General features: G+C 42.2%; 1 protein-coding gene across 3 annotated transcripts in view; it reads left to right on the plus strand.

The window, feature by feature from the left end:
* The window catches only part of PLCH1 (phospholipase C eta 1), a 232,013-nt gene that overhangs the window by 138,961 nt on the left and 73,477 nt on the right, over positions 1 to 19,575 (plus strand). For all 3 annotated transcript variants that reach the window (XM_038747572.1, XM_038747574.1, XM_038747573.1), the window contains exons 5-6: positions 2,839 to 3,009; positions 14,516 to 14,609. In XM_038747572.1, coding sequence (XP_038603500.1) covers positions 2,839 to 3,009; positions 14,516 to 14,609 — 265 coding nt within the window. The remainder of the gene's footprint in view (positions 1 to 2,838; positions 3,010 to 14,515; positions 14,610 to 19,575) is intronic.

Below are 19,575 nucleotides of genomic sequence, written 5' to 3' on the forward strand. Positions count from 1 at the left end.
CAAGGGAGTGGATGTAGAAGGAGGATAGAAGGGTATGTAGAACTGAGCTTTGAAGGACTCCCATAGTTAGAGGGTGGGAGCCAGAGGAGGAGCCTTTGAAAAAGAATAAGTGGCCAGAGAGCCACATGGCCTGATGGAAAGAGCACAGGTCTGGGAGTTAGAGGACATGGGTTCTAATAATAATAATAATAATAATAATAATAATAATAATAATAATAATAACAACAATAATAATAATGGTATTTGTTAAGCACTTTATGCAAAGCACTGTTCTAAGTGCTGAGGAGGTTACAAGGTAATCAGTTTGTCCCACGTAGGGCTCACAGTCTTAATCCCCATTTTACAGATGAGTTAACTGGGGCTCAGAGAAGTTAAGTGACTTGCCCAAAGTCACACAGCTGACAATTGGCGGTGCCGGAATTTGAACCCATGACCTTTGACTCCAAAACCCATGCTCTTTCTGCTGAGCCACACTAATCTTAGCTCCTCCACAGGTCTGCTGTGTGATCTTGGGCAAGTATATGTATATACCTGTATATATGTTTGTACATATTTATTACTCTATTTATTTTACTTGTACATATCTATTCTATTTATTTTATTTTGTTGATATGTTTGGTTTTGTTCTCTGTCTCCCCCTTCTAGAGTGTGAGCCCACTGTTGGGTAGGGACTGTCTCTATATGTTGCCAACTTGTACTTCCCAAGCTCTTAGTACAGTGCTCTGCACACAGTAAGTGCTCAATAAATATGATTGATTGATTGATTAACTTCTCTGTCCCTCAGTTGCCTCATCTGTAAAATGGGCATTAACACTGTGAACACCACATGGGACATGGACGGTGTCCAATTTCATTAGCTGATATCTACCCCAGTGCTTAGTATAGTGCTGGGGGTGGAGGGGAGGAGGAGGAAGAAGAGGGAGAGAGAGAGAACACACACACACCACCACCACCACATAGTGTCAGTTAAGCTAAGGTTAGGTAATGTTTCCAGGTGAAGTGAGTGGTCCACAGTGTTGAAATCAATTAAGAGGTCAAGGAGGATTAGGATGGAGCAGAAGTTGCTGGATTTGGCAAGAAGGAGGTCACTGATGCCGTAGAGAGGAAAGTTTCCATGGAGTGAAGGGGGTGGAAGCCTGAGGTGAGTGGATCAAGGAGACAGTTGGAGACTGTGAACCTGTTGTTGGGTAGGAACCGTCTCTATATGTTGCTGACTTGTACTTCCCAAGCACCTAATACAGTGCTCTGCACACAGCGCTCAATAAATATGATTGAATGAATGAATGAAAGGAAGTAGAGATAGCCCAAGGTGTTTGGAGAGGAATGGTTAGTCCTGGACTGTCCAATATGAAACTGGATAAATCATCACTCTTGATAACAATCGCCATTTGCTCAGATTGCGGATTTAGTAAGAGAAAAAACACAAATGTATTACAATGGTTCTTAGGAAGAGGTTGAGCTAAATCCATTTTGGTTCTGCTATGCACAAGAGGGTCTTGTTGGTCATCATATTCCAGCTTATCAGGGTTTCCAGAGCCCATCTCCTGAAATTCAGTTCCTGGAAGTGAAATTCGTTATGGAAAATGTTGGCCTCTCAAGGTGTGGTGACCAGATTCAAGAATGGAAAAACTGAGGTTTTGTGTGTGTTTTTTGGAGACAGCATGGGGAAGAAGGTGCAAGGCTGACATTGTGTCAGCCACCTTTATTCTGTGCTGTAAACCCTTGTTGGACTTGGTCATTCCTTTCTGGATGGCAGTGGGAGGGAGAGGTTGATCCTGGTTCTGAGACAGAGTGCTGCATTTCTTGTGACCTGAGCCTGACAAGTCAGTGAGAAGGGCCCTCTCCCTGCAGAAGAACTGGGCACGTTGGGACCAAGTTTACTTGACCCTGTCCCCCATCACCCAGTCTGCTCAGGACCTTTAGAAAGAAGGGCCTTGAAGTGGAATGGTATGGTGTGCTTGTGTGTGTGTTTTATTCTGTAGGCTGTTGGAAACAGGCATCTTCCCTAGTTCAGTTGACGCTCCAGACCCTAGTATAAAAACTTGGGTGCTTTGCTCATCCCTGAACTTTTCTTGACTCTCCAGGGCAAGCCAGCAAAAGCTAGAATTATCCTGGCAAAGCCAGGCCATCGGATCCCTTAACCAAGGGTGAGGCTGCTAGCAACATAAGAAACCCAAATGAATCAAATGCAAATTAAGCAACCGAACCTCCCCATGACCCCCCGAAGCATGGCCAATCAATCGTATTTATTGAGCCCTTATTGTGTGCAGACCACTGTATTAAGCACTTGGGAGAGTAAAAAAAGAATTACGTACTTATTAAGCACTTACTATGTGCTAATCACTGTTCTAAGCACTGCATCAGATACAAATTAATCAGGTTGGACATAGTCCCTATCCCACATGGAGCTCACAGTCTCAATCCTCATTTTACAGATGAGATAACTTAGGCCCAGAGAAGTGAAGTGACTTGCCCAAGGTCACACATCAGACATGTTGGGGTTAGGACCCAGGTCCTTCTGAGTCCCAGGCCTGTGCTCTATCCACTAAGCCACACTGCTTCGCTACTTCTACAAAGTAACAGAGTTGTTAGACATATTGCCTGCCCACAGTGGCCAATTCCAAAGACTGATTCTGGGCTGGCTGTTAAGAAACCTTCTTTTGGGTCACTTACACTTGTTGATTTGTGCTTCTTTCTCAGAACTGAAGAAGGTGGATAGATCCTCAGAGCTGTTTTTCATTTTACCTTTTCCAAAATGTCTATCCGGTTGGACATTCTTTCCTGTAAGTGTCTCATCAAATCAACTCCTCATTTATTTTTGTATGGTTCCTTTCTCAGGAGGCAGACACAGATGAGAACCAAGGGACCTTGACGTTTGAGGAGTTCTGTGTGTTCTACAAAATGATGTCATTGAGACGTGACCTCTACCTACTCCTCTTGAGCTACAGCGACAAGAAGGATCACTTAACCGTGGAAGAACTTGCTCAGTTTCTGAAGGTGGAACAAAAGGTATGAAATTGCTTAGTTCCACCTTTGAATACTGTAGAAAACCAAAGAAGAACTAAGGAAAGAAATACCAGAGAAACTTAGGCCTAGTGTTTACCATATGCCAAGCACTGGACTAGATTCAAAATAATCAGATTAGACAAAGTCCTTGCCCCTCAAGGAACTCAAAGTGTAAGTAGGAGGGAGAATACGTTTTGAATCCCCATTTCACAGGTGAGGAAACTGAGGCCCGGAGAAGTTAAGCGACTTAAACCAAAATCATACAGCTAGCAAGTGGTGGAGAATCCAGGTCCTTTGATTCCCAGTAATTATTTATTGAGCACTTACTATTTGCAGAGCGCTGTTTTAAGTGCTTAGGGAAGTACAATACAACAATAAATAGTGACATTCCCTGTCCACAACATCCCTGTGCCCTTTCCACTAGGGTTCGATTTAAACAAAGTTAGCCAAGTACAGAAATTTTAAATTGAGTTCTTATTGAAATATTTCTCTCTGCCTTGATGAACAAGCATGAAATGCTGATCTCTTAGAGGTTATTTAACCATCAACAGGCTTAGTCCTAGACAGCAGAAATGTGCTTTTGTACCACCACTCTTCTGGAGTTAAAGGAAGCTTCTTCATGTCGCAGAAAAACATCTGGATACTGTCATTGCTTGTTTCTCTAGACTTTTGCATTCAAACTAGCATACCACATATGAATATAGAAAGAGGAAATTCAGCAATTGCTCTTGTTATTCCTGTAAAAGGGAATTCAGTAATTCTGCTATCCTGGCTTTCTGCTCAATCTCTGGGGAGCTCATCTTCTTGCATGGTTTCAGCTCTCCCTTCTGTGGACAACATCCCCTTCTAGACTGTGAGCTCACGTTGGGCAGGGATATGTCTATTTGTTGTTATACTCTCCCAAGCATGTAGTACAGTGCTTCTCACACAGTAAGTGCTCAGTAAATGCAATTGAATGAATGAACTTCCAACCCAAGGTGCCAATTCCACGGGACAGTGGCCACAGTTGTCCCCACAGTAAAGTTGTACTTCCAGTCTTGGTTGTCCCAGGTCTCGGAACAGACTTGGATATTTCAAATAAGGATTGAAAAGACCCTGAAAGGGTGGTGATCTGGTCTGTAGTTCTTTTAAGTTATTGCCCTCTCAAGCCTCATTTATCTGCTAAAATCCCTGTCCCCTTTTTTGTCCCTATGCTCAAAATGAAAATGTCACTCCTTTGCTCATAGCTACCTCTCCAGCCATGACTTTTCACCTGCTCTACAGTTCTTTGGTCTGGAAAGCAGCTTGGCCTCACGGAAAGAGCATGGGCCTGGAAATCAGAGGGCTTGGGTTCTAATGTCTGCTCTGCCACTTAGCTGCTGTGTGACCTTGTCAAGTCACTTAGCTTCGGTTTCCCCATTTGTAACGTGGGTATTAAATCCTACTCTCTCCTACTTAATAAGTTATTTGTTAAGTGTTTACTATGTGCCAAGCACTGTTCTAAACGCTGGAATAATAATAATGATGATATTTGTCGAGTGTTTACTATGTGCCAAGCACTGTTCTAAGCCTCAGGGTGGGGGGAGGATAAAATAATAATAATGATGGTATTTAAGCACTTACTATGTGCAAAGCACTGTTCTAAGTGCTAGAAAGGTAATCAGGTTGTCCCACGTGGGGCTCACAGTCTTTATTCACATTTTACAGATGAGGGAACTGAGGCACAGAGAAGTTGAGTTGCCTGTAGTCACACAGCTGACAAGTGGCGGAGCCAGGATTAGAACCTGTGACCTCTCACTCCCAAACCCGTGCTCTTTACATTGAGCCACGTTGCTTCTCTTAGACTTAGACTGTGGACCCCATGTGGGGCAGGGATGGTGTCCAATCTGATTATCTAGTATCTACTTTAGTGCTTTGTACATAGTAAGTGCTTAGCAAGTATCATAATAAATCTCTGGATCATCCCTATATAGTTAGACCCACCAGCTCCTTAAACTCCTCATTGCTTCCTAAATTGTCTCCTCCTCCAAGCTTTCCTATCATGCGTTACCATTTCACTTTGTACTCTGTTACAGACTTCGATGTCATTTTTGGCTTCTCTGTGTCATTGACTTTCCACATTCAGTCTGAATTCTGCCATTTATTCTGCTGTTATTTTATGGGTATACCCTTTCATCTCTATGAGAATACCACTGTGACTATCCTGATTCAATCTCTCAGCACTTCCCAGCTGGACTGTTGAAATAGCCTCCTTACTAGTATCCCTACTTCTAGCACCTCCAGTCAATCAGTGGTATTTATTGAGCTCTTACTATGTACAAAGTACTGTACTAAGTACTTGGGAGAGTGCAGTAATGGGGAGCATGGGCCTGGGAGCTAGCCACTTGTGCGCTGTGTGACCTTGGGCAAATAATTGCACTTCTCTGGGCCTCAGTTACCTCATCTGTAAAATGGGGATTGAGACTGTGAGCCCCATGTGGGACAGGGACTACGTCCAACCTGATTTGCTTGCCGTCTTTTGATCTTCCCAAATAAAGCTTTTAAATAATAATGATGGCGTTTATTAAGTGCTTGCTATGTGCAAATCACTTTTCTAAGTGCTGTGGAAGTTACGAGGGGATCGGGTTGTCCCACGGGGGGCTCACAGTCTTAATCCCCATTTGACAGGTGCACAGAGAAGTTGTGACATGCCCAAAGTCACACAGCTGAAAATTGGCGGAGTCGGGATTTGAACCCTTGACCTCTGACTCTAAAGCCTGTGCTCTTTCCACTGAGCCACGCTGCTTCTCTAACTAAACGTCTTAAATAAAATGTTCTTTGAACTCCTGTAATCTCCAGTCCACTTCTTGTTCTCTTTCCCTTGAACAGAATGCTCCCAATGTTGGCTTCAGTAAGTCACACCACTGACCATCTTCAAAACTTCCCTGTAAACTCCAAGAGGAATTTTCTGATTAGCTCTCCACCTTTCTTTTACTTCACCTTCTCAACCACTCAAATAAACAACAGGGACAACTTGATCACCTTGTATCCCCCCCAGCGCTTAGAACAGTGCTTTGCACATAGTAAGCGCTTAACAAATGCCATCATTATTATTATTTATACATCTTTGTTCCTTGTGTTCATCATGCGTCACTTTTCTTTTTTCCTATTATATAATAAGAATAATAGTAAGCCCTTAACAAATGCCATTATTATTATTATTAAGTGCTTACTATGTGTATTGGAGTAGATACAAGGTACTAGAAGCAGCGTGGCTTAGTGGAAAGAGCACGGGCTTGGGAGTCAGAGGACGTGGGTTCAAATCCCGGCTCTGTCACTTGTCTGCTGTGACACCTTGGGCAAGTCCCTTCACTTCTCTGTGCCTCAATTCCCTCATCTGTTAAATGGGAATAAAGACTGTGAGCCCCACATAATTACCATGTGTTAACCCCAGCTCTTAGAATAGTGCTTGGCACATAGTAAGCACTTAACAAAGACCATATCTATATATATACATATATATGTATTTATATATATATAAAACAAATATTATGATCAGGTAGGGCACTGCCCCTATCCTACATGGGACTCATAGTCTAAGAGGCACCGGGAACAGGTATTTTATCCTCATTTTACAGATGAGGATATTGAAGCCCAGAGAAGGCAAGTGACTTGATCAAGGTCACACAGCAGGAAGGTGGTAGGGCCAGATTTAGACCCCAGGTCCTGTGACTCGCACTAGGCCACCATATTTGGCATTTTGTCTCTTCCATTAGATTTTAAACTCCCCAAGGGCAAGGATTGGGTCTTTCAGTGATATTGTATACCTATACATATCAATAATAATAGTTGTGGTATTCGTTCGGAGCACTCATGCACTGGGATAGATGCAATTTAAACAGATTGAACCAAGCAGCTAGGAGTGCACTGTATATCCACAGGCACTCAGTATATGTTATTGTTGTGAATAGTATGAAACGTTTGGGAGCAGATATATTTGTGACCGAATACTTTGGGTTACTGAGAAGAGAATCAGGGAGTACCCAAGTTATTGTCTAATAGTGCCCAGGGTACCTCTCCGTTATACTCTCCCGAGTGCTTAGAGCAGTGCTCCGCACACAATGAGAACTCAATAAATATGATTGACTGACTGACTCACTTCTCTGGGTGGCAACCCAGGATCAGAAGGGGAACTTGAGAGCCCTCTTTATTCTCAGCAGAAATGTCAGTATTATCCCAGGACTTGAAATACCAAATATCAAATAGCCTCATTTTCTGAAAAAGCTTCAGCTCACTGGAAATTTGAATTAGTGATATTCAGAGATGCACAGATTTGCTGTTTTATATTCATAACCATGGCCATTCTCTCTTCATTCACCCAACCAGCATTTTCCTTGCTTGATTAGAATCAAATTGCACTTTTGTTGTGACACATTTAAAATGATCACTGCTTCCCCGATCTTCTCCCAACACACATTGCTTTAATTTTATTCTTGCTTAACCCAGAAGATTCTCGGTCAGTCTGCAAGGCCCAAAACATTTTTAAAATTAAAAACCACAGATCGTGGAGGGCTGTGCTGAAGGAATAGTTAAGCAGAAAGCAGCAGGGAAGGCTGACAGGCTTTGAGATGGAACCGAATGAGACCGAGGGCATCCTTCCTGACACTTTTAATATTGTGTTGATGTGAAGACATAGTAATGAGAAATATTCATGTCAGATGGTGACAGTATCATTTTCGGGCTTTACACAAGTTTATAAAACATCCAAGAAGCTAGAAAGTGTTTTGCTGTCAAGGGGACTGTAATTGGACTTGACCAGGATCCCATTTTAAAGTGCCTTCCTGGTGACTTAGGTGTGTGTGTTTTCTCTATTGTCTTATTGTTTCTCCCTTATCTTGGGGAAGAGCAGGGAGCTTTGTTTTCCCAAAAATTAGTCAAAGGTCCTGGAATATTGACTGTTTTGACTGTGAGCCCAAGGGGTGAAGCGAGCCCATAATCCCTCAGAATTTAAGGTCAAAAATTCAGGAACTAGGGGCTTTTCAGTGTTGGCTTGGAGCAGGGAAGTACTTCTTCTGGAGCTCATGAGGGGAGGGAAGAGGGGCAGCTGAGATTGCTGGAAAATGGAGGTTTTAGTAGTAGTAATAATGATAGTCATTTTTAAGCACTTGCTCTGTGCTTCACGCTAGGTTAGATGCAACAGTCCCTGGCCCAATCGGGGTCATTGTCTAAGCTGGGCGGGGAGAACAATTTTATTTAATCCTCATTTTATAGTTGAGAAAACTGCAACATAGGGAAATTAAATGACTTGTCCAAGGACACCCAGAAGGCAAGTGGCACACCTGGGATTTGAACCTATGTCTCCTGACCACACTGCTTCTCTAAGAACCAGGAGAGTACTTGGGACAGAAAGAGGAGTGGAGGAGGATGCAGGAGAAACACCATCAATGAGAATCAGGCCCTTTGCTTTAATCAGGTTTGCCCCTGGCTCTTAACAGATTCAATTCCGGTGCTGAATGAGCCACTCTCTTTGAAAGCACATTTTCCAGCACACTCCTGCTAATGGAACAAACTGCTTGAACAGGAAGACACCCAAGGGATGCCTAGTTTGTGAGTTTTCCTTTGATGCCCCCCAACTTCCACCCCCAGAGTGTTTTTCAACTTGGGGCTATGATAAGATTGCCAAATGACTTCTGGAGACAGACAACACTGGACAATTGCCTCGCTCAGTCCCAGCCTAAGGCAATGTCTAGTTCAGCATTACAATGGTTAGAAGAAAATTAGACCATGCCAAAAAGAAATCAGGCTTTGGGCAGATAAGAATTTCAGTCAAATTTGAAAATGGTGCTCTCAACAGACCTACATCCAGTCATGGTGCACTATCCCTTTGGAAAGAACTACTAAAAAGTTTTGCTGGCTGTTTAAACAATAAATCCATCTGCAAAACAAGGGCCGTTTTTTTTTTTTAAAGTTTGTCACCTGGGTTTCTCCTCTCTACTGCACGGTAACAATAAGTTTTTACGTGATTGTGTGAAATTGGTATTGATGTCAGAGGCTATTCTTATCCAGCTTTACAAGTTTGTTTATGGTGGATTGAAATAATATTCAGCGCTGTACGAGCATTGAATTCCATTATTGGTTTAAACAGAATATCTGCTCACTGGTCAGATACTGATTTGAGCAAAAGCAGAAAAGAATTGAATTCATGCCTCTGACATGATCAATGCTGGTTTGATTCAGCGGCTGCCCATTATGAGGATTTTCATGCTTGAAATGGAGATGCACTTATAAGAAACTCCCCAGTCTTTTCATACACATAAAGCTTTGCCAAACAGTCTTCAGTTTCCTCTCTGGTCTTTCTCTTTCCTGAATTTCTGGAAAACCAGTCATATTCCTTGTCTCCGGAAGACTAAGCTTGGGTTTTTCCTTTCTTTTTGATTCGATAACCTTGCACTTACTGAAAAACATCCCACCTCATCTTCCAAGGGTTACACATTCCTCTGCATTAGTTATGTGGACTTTGCTAAACCTTTGGGTGGAATTTCACCTGCCAAGAATAAGTAGCCCTTGTTTTAAATGAACAGAGTGATCCTTTAGGTGAGTCGGTTGCTGATCTCTTTTGGCAAAAACCCAAAGCTCTGGGAAATGTAATGAATCGTAGAGAGGAAATCTCAGCCATTTTCCATAGCCATGGCCTTTCTCCTGCATCCCAGTCTCGTGACCCCGATCTTCTCCACAAATCTCTAGATTGGTTTCTTATCCAAATTGTGCCCTTTTGTACCTATCCTCTAATGCTAAGTGATTCCTTCAGAATTTTGTTTCTTTTACCAGAGTTTTCTCTATGGCTTCTTCCCTCCCAACCTTATTAGTCTCTAGTTCATTCAGAATAGTTCAGCTGGGGCTATCTTCCCTCCCCTTTCTCTTTGCCTCCAAAACTTCCCACAGTGCCAATTACACCGGTTCTTTGCTTACAGCTATGTTTCCTTTTAAAAACAATTGTTTGGGCTCCTTTTCCATTCACCCTATCGGCAGCACGTCTTCCTTTCTCTGCTCCACATAACTGGCCACTGATTAGCTGATCAATCAATCAATCAATGTATTTATTGGGCTCACTGAGCACTGTACTGAGTGCTTGAGAGAGTACAGTACAATAGGATTCATAGACATGTTCCCTGCCCACAAGGAACATACAGTTTCAGGAGCTGATCAGGTAACGTGTGTTCTTGCCTACGTAATAATGCTCTTCAAAAGCCATTCCATTCGTGTGATCTTTGTCCAGACAAGTATTATTTATCATATCTGCAATAACCCTGGGGAAGGGACTTATTTCCATAATATCTCAACCATTAGATAGATGATCAGTCAGTCATCTGGGACCAGTTTTAATAGTATTTATTGAGTGCTTCCTGTAATAGGCACTGTAGTATCCTTTTGGCTAAACTATAGAAGTAGACACCATCTCGCTTTTTGAGGGGTTTGGCATGTGACCTGTAAAAGATGTCACGTAAATTGGCAAAAAAAACATAGAGGAATATGCAGCATAGCCTAATGGATAGAGCACAGGCCTGGGAGTCAGAAGGACCTGGGTTCTAATCCTGTCTCTGTCACTTCTCTGCTGTGTGACCTTGGGCAAGTTACTATATCTCTGTGCCTCTATTATCTCATCTACAAAATGGGGATCAAGACTGTGACTCCTATGAGAGACATGGACTGTGTCCAATCTGACTAGCTTTTATCTACTCCAGTGCTTAGTATAGTGCCAAGCACATGGTAAGCACTTAACAAATACCACAAAAAAAGTGTGAATAAGAACCACAAGTCGAATGAGTAAGTCCATAACATGCAGTGTTAGTACCTAAGGTAAGAACATAAGTGCTGTTAATTACATAAGAGGGTTGAGGGGGTGGAGGAGGTGGCATTTTTGCAGGTGAATTGAGGACTTGGTCAGGGAATGCTTCTAGGTGGAGGTGGCTCTTTTAAAGAGGGAGAGGAGTGGTTTGGTGAAATTGAGGGTAAGGCAGTCGGCATCAGGAGAGTTGATAATGCGGTTGGCTGAGAGACTTGAGTTGCCATCCAAAAATAATGGTAATGGTATTTGTTAAGCACTTTCCATGTGCCTGGCACTGTACTAAGTGCTGGGTGGATACAAGCAAATTGAGTTGGACAAAGTCCTCGTCCCATGTGGGGCTCACAGTCTCAATCCCCCTTTTACAGATGAGGTACCTGAGGCACAGAGAAGTGAAGTGATGTGGCCAAAGTCACACAACAGACAAATGGCAGAGCTGGGATTAGAACCCATGACCTAATAGGTGCCTTGGGCATTAGGAAGAAGGGATGAGCTGCAGTTTCCTGCCCATGAGGAGCTATCACCCTCATAAGATCCTGGCAACCATACTTTCAGAATTGTATTTGCCACGTGAACATGGTTTCCAAAATATGAACTTAGGGGTGCAGGGACTGCTTGCATTTTGCTTTGTGGACAGGCATATTTATCCTTTCAGAGAGCCCGAGAGACGAGTCCTTCTGTCATACAAAACAAAATTGAGAATGCCTCCCCAGAGAAAATTACTCTCTCAGTAGCTGTGACTGCCAGTGCAATTCTTGAAGGTGTCTCCTCAGCACAAGCCAATTTGGAAGAATTTTTATCATTATACAGCATTCCTTGACTGCTGTGCGGCAGTGAGAGGGCGATGTCAAATTTAGTCAAAGACTGCATCAGTTAATGTGCACTTTGTGCTCTCAAGAGGGTGGAAGAACAGGCAAATACTAATGTCCAATTTTTAGCAGATTTAACCTTGATCCAACAGTACCATTAAAAAAAGAATTCAAATCCCAAACTGCATTATGTATAGAACATCAGACCAACATGCATGCACCAGCGATCCTCTACGAAACATGGGCACCCATAGTTAAAGACTGCCTGTAATGAGATCCCATGGCTCAACAACAAGTAGTATTTAATTTGCCAATTTCACAGTGTTTGGGTCGCAGATCAAAATTGATCAATAATACAGATAACCTATTGGTAGAAGAGATGAACTGACTTTCAGTCATTTCCTGGAAGTCTAGATTTGTTTTCAGCTTCCAGTTAAATGATCAATCTTGCTTCTCCTAAGGAGCAGCGTAAGAACTGACTTCCTGTATCTATATTTATATTCATGATCTTGACCAACTTTCTCATCCTGTAGAAGCAAAGGCGAAATGTGTATGTATCTATTACATCTGCTCCCCTGGATCTGGTCCGTTGTGTTCTGTGATAAAACGAAGGCTGCCATAAACGCTGAGTGCTTTCTGGTGCCATCTTGAATTTTGGTAATGGATTAGTGCGGTCATATCTAGGGAGGTATTTGGAGGGCAGGGACTGTCATTTCAGCTCTCGGGCACCACCTAAGAACCTAAGTACACACAGCCCTCCTGTAGTACTTGGGAACATATCTTACATACCTTATTCCTCATATTCATGTCCCCTTTTCCTTCTTCCTCCTATCTGTAATGAATTCTGTGTGTCCTCCCCACTAGATTTTAAGCTCCTTAAAAGTAAGAGTTGTTTTTACTCACTCTTTTTGTACTCTCTCATGTGCTTAGTACAGTGCTCTGCACTCTAGGTCCTTAATAAATATTAATTGATTAAAATTCTGTTGGCTGGCTGACAAATGCTACTTTTCTTCCAGAAAGCCACCCATATGTGGGAGAGAAACACGGTAGAAGTCGATTGTCATCCCTCCCTATGCCCAAAGTTGCAACAATTTTGATGTTTTACCTCTTGGAAAGCTTGCAAATCCTTTTCACACTGGAGAAGCAGCGTGGCTCAGTGGAAAGAGCACGGGCTTTGGAGTCAGAGGTCATGGGTTCAAATTCCAGGTCCGCCGCATTTCTGCTTTGTGACCTTGGGCACAAAGTGACTTCACTTAACTTCTCTGAGCCTCAGTTACCTCCTCTGGAAAATGGGCATTAAGACTGTGAGCCCCCCGTGGGACAACCTGATCACCTTGTAACCTCACCAACACTTAGAATAGCGCTTTGCACATAGTAAGCGCTTAACAAATTACATTATTATTGTTATTATTATTATTTTCCACTTCCATATTTCATTCAGCATGGTGCTCTTTCTCTGCCTTCATTTCATGGGGACTCCATATCTGGATTTCTGGCCCAATTTTAGGATGCAGTTATTCCCTTAACATCTTTGTGGATGATGTTGATGGTGATGGTATTTGTTAAGCACTTATTGTGTGCGAAACACTGTTCTAAGCACTGGGGTAGATACAAGGTAATGAGGTTGTCCCACATGGGGCTCACAGTCTTAATCCCCATTTTACAGATGAGGTAACTGAGGCACAAAGAAGTTAAGTGGCTTACCTCAGGTCACACAGTAGACAAGTGATGGAGGCAGAATTAGAACCCACATCCTCTAACTTCCAAGCCCGTGCTCTTTCCACTAAGCCAAGCTGCTTCCTAGGGCAAGGGTCTGACATACAACATTCATCTGCCAAGAGTTTAGACTCCCTGCTCCCCTCCATGATTCCTGTTTTTAAGCCCTGAAATCTAAAAGGTTCTTATCTACACAGGCAAAGACATATCTCTATAGATATAACTGAAACTGAATAAAAGGTTTATATGAGTACTCATGGTCATGAAATGCAGCTCTCTATAGAATGTTACCATTTTTAAAGTAAAAAGGATAGACTTAAGGGAATCTTGTGTTCCCCTTATGTTGGTCACAGTTACAATTACCAGGCATAAAACATAGATATGCTGGTTCATATGTATGCAGGGGAATCCAGAAATCTCATTTAAGTGTCATTAGAATTTTGATGAGACCATCAGAGCCATTGCTTTTCATTCCTGAAGCTGAAACTTGATATGCAGCCCTAATTTTTAGGTTGGGGGCATACAGATCCTTTTATTTTTCTGATTTTTTTTTCTACCTGAGGTAGTCACATAGTGTTCTTGAACCATGAATATAAGCATTTTGCCACAGGGAAATCAACCTTACAGATATCATTTTGCCCACAATAAGTAATGATTTATTGCGAGTGAGTAGTAAAAAATGAAGATGATTTTTCCTCCAGAACTTCATTATGTATAAACCACTTTGTAGTGGTTGGCTGATAAGAAAATGTTTATGGGCTGATCATTTTTTAGGTATCACTTTCCTAGGCCTTTTTAGTTATCTGATGAAAAGCAGTTAGTAAAATGACACCAAAATTATTTATTACCCATATATGTTTTCAAATGCCTCCTATTTTATATTAGCTATCAATATATGTGCTTTTAAATAACTGATATCTCATTTGGAAGTATTTTTCCTAACCTAGGTTATCTGCTTTTTAAGGTAAGTCAGAGTAATCTCTGTATATTTTTCTCTTAAAATGAAAGGATAAGGAATTTCAAAAAAAATTTTTTTACTCATATGGTTGTATTTAACGTCCTAGTGTAAGAATTTCAGTAATTTTGCAATGGAAAAGGGAAGGATGGTCTTAAGGATGCTTTGTCATGTTCATCTCAAATTACAAAAAAATTGTATTCTGACTTTACCTCTCTTTGTGTTCAGATGCATAACGTTACGACCGAATATTGTCTTGACATTATAAGGAAATTTGAAGTTTCTGAAGAAAACAAGGGGCAGAACATTCTTGGCATTGAAGGTAATATATCTTAGATTCCCAATTTATTTTGATTACTTCTTATGTGGTACTATAGAAAGAAGGGATTCCAGGAAGGAAGCATAGGTGCCACTCAGCATGAGAATGAAACCCAAGGTTCACGAGTAATTTTTCAGACAATTTCAGGAGAGCCTGAATCCTCTCTGGTAACATTCTCTCACAGTTCAGCTACTACACCCTTAGCTAAAGTGATGACCTTGTCTGCAATATCAAGAAATCCCCTAGACTTAATGTGTGACATTATAGGCAAGGTTGTTGGTTTGCGTATTTTTGTCAGTGTGGAAATGAATTCCTTTCCGGGATGCTCCCATATTCCCTAGGCAGGGAAGCTTCTCTTCCTGGTCCTCATGCTACTGGATGGGGGGGACTGTTTACTTCTAGTCCTTTCCTCTTCCCAGTTGGAGTTTTTTCTTCCAACACTCACTGGCTTAGGGCTTTTCCAACTTTATATCTCTGAGGGTGCTTTGGTGCTCAATTAATCAACCAATGTTATTTATTGACGGTTTACTGTGTGCTGAGCATTGTACTAAGAACATGGGAGAGAATGATGCAACTGAATTGATAGACCTGTTCTCTGCCTACAAGGAGCTTACAGTCTAGCGGGGGCATTGCATTCAATTTCCTGCTTTTCTCTCCACCCACGAGGCAAGGGTTCCTTTCCTCCTCCGAGCTTCCCTGGTCCCGTGCAGATCTGAGACATCTACTTCCTCCCAACACATAACTTGGATTCCTCCCTTTCCACTAAGCCCCTTGTGACTCCCTGTGTCTCTTCCGCTGAGCTCTCCTTGATGCATCTCAGGACACTTCCTCTCCATCGGCAGCATAATGGGGGTTAGAGGCTGTGGAGGTCAGCTGTTTGGTTGGAGGCAAGGTGCTGAAAAGACTCTGAAGTCCCTTCATTTCAATCCACGTTCTACCCTATCGCTTAATCACAGTAGATTTGACACTTAATTACGCTTGTCCTGGACCACAGACAGATACTAATATCATAGCGCTGGAGTTAGCCCCACTAAGATTCTCCTTGCATCGTCTTGTTCACCCCAATAGCCATTAAATGCTAATCACCTCAGTCTGTCATAAGGACAGACCCCTACGGAGTCATTCTGTTACCTCAATTTGAATGATCCTCATCCAAAGGAAGCTCAATTTATCCATTGCTTGGGTATTATTCTAGTTTGGATGTACGGTTAGAGGTCATAGTAGGGATATCAGGCTTTTACTGATGCTGGAAAGCTGTTCGATGGTGACCCTTTGGCTAATATGAAGACCGTCGGACCCTATCATGCATTGCTCACTTTTTGTACTTAACTGCTCAGGACCATCTAATACCCTCAGTGGATCTCGGGACTTGAGGGAATCTTCTTGTTCCTTTTATGTGAGTAGGATCAAGCTCACTTGGCACTCCCTACAATGGGACAAGCCAAAATCCATGAGGGAGCTTCTTGTTCCTGTTATTACACTGAACGCCTGAAGCTATTGATGCCTACCCTCTCCTTCATTTATCCACATTGTGGTCTCTCCCACCTCCCTGTCCATGTAGATTATGGTGTCCCTGGCAATATCCTTGATTCCGGCCCCTCTTGCAACCCCCAAATCCAGGCTGTGGTTACTTCCTTCACGACATTTCTCTTACCCCTTCCTGCTCCATCCATAGAGAAGCAGCATGGCTCAGTGGACAGAGCACGGGCCTTGGAGTCAGAGGTCATGCTTTCAGATCCCGGCTCCACCAGTTGTCAGCTGTGTGACTTTGGGCAAGTCACTTAACTTCTCTGTGCCTCAGTTACCTTATCTGTAAAATGGGGATTAAGACTGTGAGCCCCCATGGGACAACCTAATCACCTTGTAACCTCTCCAGTGTTTAGAACAGTGCTTTGCACATAGTAAGTGCTTAATAAATGCTATTAATATTATTATTATTAATATCCAAAATACCTTGACAGGCACTTGTCATATCCTGATTTGACTATGACATTAGCCTACTCACTGCCTTTTCTGCTCCCAGTCTCTCCCTTCTGCACTCCATGCTTTGCTGCCCAAAACATTTTTCTAAAACATCATCTGACACATTTTCCCACTCCTTAAAAGCCTTCAACAGTTACCCATTCCACTGGCTTTAAGGCACCATCTCTCTTCCCCTCTCCCCTACTTATTCTTGCTCTTCCTAGTCTATTTATTTTATTTTGTTAGTATGTTTGATTTTGTTCTCTGTCTCCCCCTTCATCATCAATCATATTTATTGAGCACTTACTATGTGCAGAGCACTGTACTAAGCGCTTGGGAAGTCCCCATTCTAGACTGTGAGCCCACTGTTGGGTAGGGACTGTCTCTATATGTTTCCAACTTGTACTTCCCAAGCACTTAGTACAGTGCTCTTCACACAGTAAGCGCTCAATAAATATGATTGATTGATTGATTGATTCCTCCACTTCACCCCAGCTCACATTCTTCATTCCTCTTAAGACAATTGCTCACTGTGCCTCAATCTCCTCTCTCTTACCATCAACTTCTTGTTCAATTCCTTCCTTCTGCCTGGAATTCCCGCCTACTTTACATCTAGCAGACCATCTTTAAAAGTCCTTCTGAAATCACACATCCTCCAGGAGGCCTTCCCTGATTTTTCTCTCATTTCCCCACCCAAGTCTCCCCGACCTCTAATCCTGACTGCCGCTTCAGAATTTATGTGACACCAAAGCACTTGGGTACTCACATCCCACTTCTGTAGCAGTTATTATTCATATCTTTATGCCTTTGTAAATTCGATTTCATGCTAGAAGTCCCCTAAATGCACTCATCTTCTGGTTACCTGACCCCATTTTCTTCTGTGGGGTTGCGTTGAAGATGACAGATGTTTTCTCTTGCCAAATATTTCCATGAGCTCAGTTAAATAATTGTTTTGAGGGGTAAAAAGCAATTATATAAAGAGGAGGGTTTTGAAAACTTGGGAAAACCTTAGTAGATCTGCTTTTCCGGTCCTGAGATTCAAATGGGTTTCATTCGCGGGTTGGGGTGGAACACAGGAATGTGTGTATTGGCCCATAAGCATTAAACTTGCCATAATAATTGTGGTATTTGTTAAGTGTTTACAATTTGCCAAGCACTGTATTAAGCAGTGGGGTAAGTACGAGATAATCAGGTCCCACATGGAGCTCACAGTCTATGTAGGAGGGAGATTAGATATTAAATCCCCATTTTGCAGATGAAAGAACTGAGACATAGGGAAGTGAAATAACATTATAGTTCTGTGCTCTTTCCTCTAGGCCATGATACAAAGGATGCAATTATTTTTCTATGTGCAGTTCCACTGCCTTCTCGTCTAGGACCTTGAATGAAAGCAGTGAATCTAAAAACACTCTTGAATACTTTACTTCACAGAAGGGATTTTTTTTTTGGTATTTGTTGAGGGCTTACTATGTGCCAGACACTGTGCTATGCGCTGGGGTAGATACAGGGTAATCAGGTTTGATGCAGTCTCTGTCCCACAAAGGGCTCACGGTCTTGATCCCCATTTTACTTATGAAGTAACTCAAGCACAGAGAAGTGAAGTGACTTGCCCAAGGCCACACAGCAGTTAAGTGGTGGGGCATGGGAGTTAGGCACTAGGCAACGCTACTTCTTTGTTTTTTTATTTCAATCCATGGGCTTCCATTTTCACCTAATTGGTCACTGAAGATTCTTAACATTCAGTGGACTATGAAATCAAATGTATTGACCAGTGAGAGCATTTCCGTAGGTATTACTCAAAAAACAAAATCAGTCCTGCTATAGGTAAGTAAATGTTGAACTAATTCCTGTAATAAAGGTTTTTTTTGTTATTGTTTTCTGAATCATTGAGATGAAAGGGGGAAAAGTGGGATGGGGCATGTTGGAAAAACCAGTTTGCTCCTTTGCCTCGATTGCATCATCTTTAAAATGGGGATAACCCCACTGTTCTCTACATATTAAGTGCCTCAAGGGCCAGTTTTATATCTTCTACTCCTTTTCTTTTGAATTCTTGCTATGCCATTCTGCACACATCTCCCCACTCCTCATAAATTTTCAGTCTGCATCAAACAGAATTTTCTCACTGTTGGCTTTAAAGCTCTCAATTAGTTCTCTCCCTCATACTTATTCACTGCTTTTCTCCCATTACATACATTCCTGTCAAACCAACTTACTGGGTCTCCCTTGTCTCTCCTGCCTTTCCTCCCTCCTGGAACTCCGTGCCCCCTTGACAGCTGCCAGGCCACATCTCTTTTTGAAATCACATCTCCTCCAAAAGGCCTTCCTCAATTCATTTATCTTCTTCCCTATTTTTAAACTCCTCAGCTACCCTCATGACACTTTGTGCCACAAATGCACTGATTCACTCTGTCGCATAAGGCATGTTTGTTCATACTCTATTATATAAGCACTCAGTCACCTACGTATTTGCTAGATTAATAAGATCCTCTGGGATAGGGACTCTGTCTACTTTATTGTGTTGTACTCTTTTAAACACGTAGTACCTACAGTGCTCTGCACACAGTAGATATTCCATAAATAATATTGATTTTACTTCTATTGTATTTTCCCAAAGCACATAGTTCAGAGACCTGCCCACAGTAGATTGTAGACAGTAATTTTCTGAAGATGTTGTGAAGAAGACCGAGATAACAGGGGTGCACGCGCTTGGATTTCTGAGGAAAGGTTTGGTGTGAGTCCAAGATAGAGGTTACGATGATGATCATGATGAATAAAGCTGATCATGAAGTTTGTCTTGTCCTCTTTGGAGAATGGAATCCTGAGCCCCTGTTGTAAGGTGGCTGCCACAATAGCAACCTCAAGCATCAGTATATCAATCAATCAATGGTATTTATTCAGCGCTTACTGCGTGCAGAGCACTATACTAAGTGCTTGGGAGAGTACAATATAGCAGAATGGGTAGACACAGTCACTACCTACAAAAACTCTGTTTGTATCTGTGCCCTTT

Source organism: Tachyglossus aculeatus, chromosome 1 (assembly GCF_015852505.1).
Source record: "Tachyglossus aculeatus isolate mTacAcu1 chromosome 1, mTacAcu1.pri, whole genome shotgun sequence".
Lineage (NCBI taxonomy): Eukaryota > Metazoa > Chordata > Mammalia > Monotremata > Tachyglossidae > Tachyglossus > Tachyglossus aculeatus.